Genomic DNA, 4,366 nt, shown 5'->3' on the forward strand with positions numbered 1-4,366 from the left:
GGCATCCGCCGATTAATACAAGAGAGGGAGAGATGAAATGCAGACCAAGAACATCGATCAGACAAAGAAATAGGCAGAAAGATTTCCAGTCACGACAAACGATGGCGATTACCTTGTGATGAGGCGGCGCTGATCCAGAGGAATGCGTAGCTGGTGCCCGTCGTGGAAGTTATATGTAGGGGAGAGAGAAAGCACCCCTATGCTCATCTTCCTCGCCTCCTTCTGCATGATCTGGACCTCACATGTTCGACGGCGTGGCCACCAGTGTCGTCGACGACCTCCTCCAGCCCCTGAACATGCCCAACCCCAACGACGCCATGCACAACTGCTACATACCTCCTTCGGAGTCCTCTGAATCCGCGAGTTGACAAACACAGCCGGGTAGGAGATGAGGGCGACGCCGTAGGCGATGGCTGCACGGCGGAGGCGGCGTCTCCCACAGACCGCTGACTGGTCCGAGAATACTTGTTGTGGGACGAACCCTATATATCACTACTCCATTTATTTGGCGGAGAAGAAGAAACGGCAACTGTATAGAGATGGAGAGATTGATGGGAAATCAATCGACCAAGGAATTAATTAGCGATCGCGCTGGTTGGATTCGAGTGGCCGAACACCAAGGAGTTAATTAGTTAGTGAAATGATAAATGTGTGGGGTCGTGGCTGTCGCCATTGGAAGAAAAGGCTGGAACGATGGCCTTAACCTATGGGCTTCCGATGGCCTTTTTAGTGTCCAGTTAAGTGTATGTGTAAAGCCCAAGCAAAAAAATCGAGCCGGAGGATTACCAGCCAGCGCTACGGTGTCTGAAAGAAGCAAAGCAGCGAGCGGCAAGTCTGAGAACGAAACGGTATCTTCACTTAGCGGTGGCAGCTTTTAGTAATTTTCGCAACCTTTGATCAAACGGCTGCACACTCCTCAGCTTTACTGAATCAACGGCTATAACAATTCAAGTGACGTGGCTTTATGAGAAGGCAGGAAAATCACCTACTATTTAGATATAGAAGAAAATAAGTGCCACACGTCAGGTGCATGGCACTCCGGCCCAGACTTTTTTAATGGTAATTTTAGTCACGCAAGGATGGCAAATTTCAGCGACACATGACTGAAAGTTTATGTCATCCTACTGGTTCCCTTTTATTGCCATGCTTGGCAACTAAAGATGCTATCCTCGTGTCACTAAACCTGTCATAAAAAACGTTTGAAGTTGCCGTGTGCTCATACCTGACGTGTGACACTTTTTTGAGGGATAATCCATCCATTATATGGGGTAAACATCATCCATCCGGGGACCGGGCGACCGCCCCTCCCCCCTCAGTGCCGGCCCGACTTTCATGTGTTTGCGGAAATATAAGGTTTTGGAAATGGGGGATGTGGTTGCCCGGACGAAGAGACGAGGGTTCACCGGCTCTGTCCAACAACACATGACGGACATATGGGTCTCAAATTAGACAAGTTCGGCTGAGGATGTTCTCATACGCTATCCTTTCATGACAAGACATAGTTATATTCTTCTTCTTTTTGCGATAACACGAAAGTTTTTGTGTGAGAAATAAAACCTAGGCTTCATCTCGTTTTGTTCCAGTGGAGGGCGACGTGATGCCACGTGATGCACAAGGTTGACAACTGATCGCACAAGACGCAACCAAGTTAAGATGGCGATACGTGTACAACGGTCCGTGACACGACGGGACGGTCGATGTCTTGTGAGCACGTACGTACGGACTCGATCGCTTGGGTAACGATGCAACCGAACAGAATTCCCGTGGATCCTCTCCGTATCCAAATGATTTGCACTTACGTCTCGTGTGCTCGTGGCATCCGTGAGACCGTGACACCCAAATCCACAATTTGGACGAGCACGCACACAAGTCCACGGCCCGAACAGTAAATAGTTACAGTAGTACTACGCACTACGAGGCCACGAGCGATGCCTGATATCCCCAAGGAACACCAACCAAAGCCTCCACGCCTCCTTGTTCACGTGCCACGGCAAAGGGTGAAATCGTTCACGGGTTCGCGGCGAGCTCCTAGATAAAATGCCTCGACGACGGCCATCAGGATGAAAACACCGCCTCGTGCCTCCATCGTCCCGAGGATCGATCGAAGAGCCAGACGTGCCGCGATGAGCCGCCGCACCAGGCGCGGCGACCGGCAGCAGCAGCCGCCAGCTCATTGCACGACCGTGTCCGACAATCCCATCTTCTTTGTGCACGACGGCCTCGACGACGCGCCGGGCGCCGCAGTCGCCAAGCCGCTGCCGCTGCCTCCGAGCAGGGCGCACCTGCAGCCTGCGGGCTCGCGGCGGGCAGCCGGTTCCACGTTCGTGGCGAGCCGGCACGGGAGCGGCTGGGTCCTGAGGAGGGTGCACCAACAGGACCCGTTCCTCGCCGCCTACGTGGCCTGCACCAAGAGCGGCGGCGGCGGCAAGGTCGACGCTGCTCCGCCAAAGAGGGAGCAAAAGAAGAAGAACAGGGGCAGAGGCGATGCTGCTGTCCAGGGGTGCGGCATTTGGAGCGGTTGGACGGCGGCGGGAGCAAAGTACGCCGGAGCGATGTCGTGTAAGTACGGCTGCAACGTTGCCACCGCGCAGGGCGACGATCCTGCCGCGTCCCCGGCGCCCAGGCTGCACCTGTCGCGGCAGCTGGTGGTGATACCGGCCAGGAAGAGGGCCCTGCAGCCACTGGGGCGGGCGCAGGGCTGAGGGGAGGGTGCTGTACTTGTGTTTGTTTTTTTTTGTTTTTTTTTACCGGGAGTACTTGTGTTTGTTTCTGGTGTTGTGTAGTGCACCCCACCATGTACTCCCTCAGTTTCCAAATATAAGTCGTTGAAAGTGTAAACTAAACTCCCCCAACAATTTATATTTCGAAACAGAGATAATAGTATATGACCTATAATCAATGTAACAATACTACTGCAGTGTGTAAAATTATGAAGAGATAGACATTTACTCCCTTCGTTTCTAAATATACGTTTTTTTAGAGCTTTCAATACAAACTACATAAAGAAGTACTTCCTCTGTAAACTAATATAAAATCGTTTAGATCATTATTTTAATGTTTTAAATGCTTTTATATTAGTTTACGGAGGGAGTAAATTTGTGTGTGTATATTGTTCTGTGATCCATCGTCATATAGACGAAACATGAAATCAACCGAGCTCTGTTACATCCACGGAGGATTCACTGGGAATTTACGGGGTTTTTTAATGCGGCACACAGTATACGAAGCGTCCCCCTGTTAGCAACACTCTTCTCACAGGGATCTATTCCTCATCAATTCAGATTGCAAGCCATGGATTCATCAGGTTCTAGCCATTACAAGGGAGGAGAGGAACACCAAAGGAAGAGGAAGACAGGCAGAAGAGGCCTAAGTTGTCCTGATCCGAGCCGAGTTGTTCGTAGACCTTCCCTGCGTACTTGTAGTAGCTCCCTCCCGAGGCCTTATTGCAGCCCATGGCCCCGTCCAGGTGATAGTAGGTTGGTCGCTAACATTCGCCGCTCCTTAAAGATCGGCTTGACCTCAAGCCGATGCCATGTTAAACCACTTGGATCCCATGGTGCTTGTGATTTTCTTGAGTTCATCGAGCCATGGTCGAACAACATTGAAGGGATGTCGAAGCAGGCATCGCCGAGGTAGCTGTCGGTTACGCCACAGACTTGCTCGAAATAGAAGTGCATTTGTGGCCGACCTGGGCTTGCTCGAAGGAAGTGGCCAGAGTTAGTGTTGAACATGTGTACACGTACGTAGGTCCGGGTTTTTGTATGCAGTACCTGTACTATCTGTCTCCCTGTGTATGTACGTGTATCTTAGGAGAGAAGATACTGGTTGCACCCCTTGTACCTATATATATGTGCCTAGTGCACGATCAAGCAATTATCGATGCACCAAATCATTCTCTACATGGTATCAGTCGCAAGTCGATCTTTCAGCTTCCGCTAACCCTAGCCGCCGCCTCGGGCCGCCGCCGCCGCCGCCGCCCTCCTCCCCGCGCGCCTTCCCCTCCACGCCGCGCCGCCCCTTCCCGCCGCGCCGCCTACCTCCCGCCGCCGCGCCGCCTCTCCTCAGCCGCGCCGCCGCCTCCCTCCCCACGATCTCCTCGCCATGTCATCCAACGCCTCCACCTACTCCAACCCCTTCGCCGTCGACCCTGTCGAGATGCGCGACATCAACGTTCATGCACGCGTCCCCGTGATCCTCGACGCCTCCAACTCCACGTACTTCGCGTGGAAGACGTACTTCACACCGCTCTTCCGCGAGAACAACCTCGTGGATCACGTGGATGGCATCGTGGACTCCCGCGTCATGGTGGACGATGCCGAGTGGACCGCGATCGACGCCACGATCATCCGGTGGTTCTTCACCACCA

General features: G+C 52.8%; 1 protein-coding gene across 1 annotated transcript; it reads left to right on the forward strand.

Moving 5' to 3' along the window:
• The first annotated feature begins 1,776 nt into the window (after positions 1–1,776).
• Positions 1,777–3,711, forward strand: LOC123099523 (uncharacterized). The gene has a single exon (XM_044521666.1). The coding sequence runs from the start codon at positions 2,061–2,063 to the stop codon at positions 2,700–2,702; it is 642 nt and encodes a 213-aa protein (XP_044377601.1). The 5' UTR covers positions 1,777–2,060; the 3' UTR covers positions 2,703–3,711.
• Positions 3,712–4,366: the final 655 nt, after the last annotated feature.

This window comes from Triticum aestivum, chromosome 4D (genome assembly GCF_018294505.1).
Source record: "Triticum aestivum cultivar Chinese Spring chromosome 4D, IWGSC CS RefSeq v2.1, whole genome shotgun sequence".
Taxonomy (NCBI): Eukaryota; Viridiplantae; Streptophyta; class Magnoliopsida; order Poales; family Poaceae; genus Triticum; species Triticum aestivum.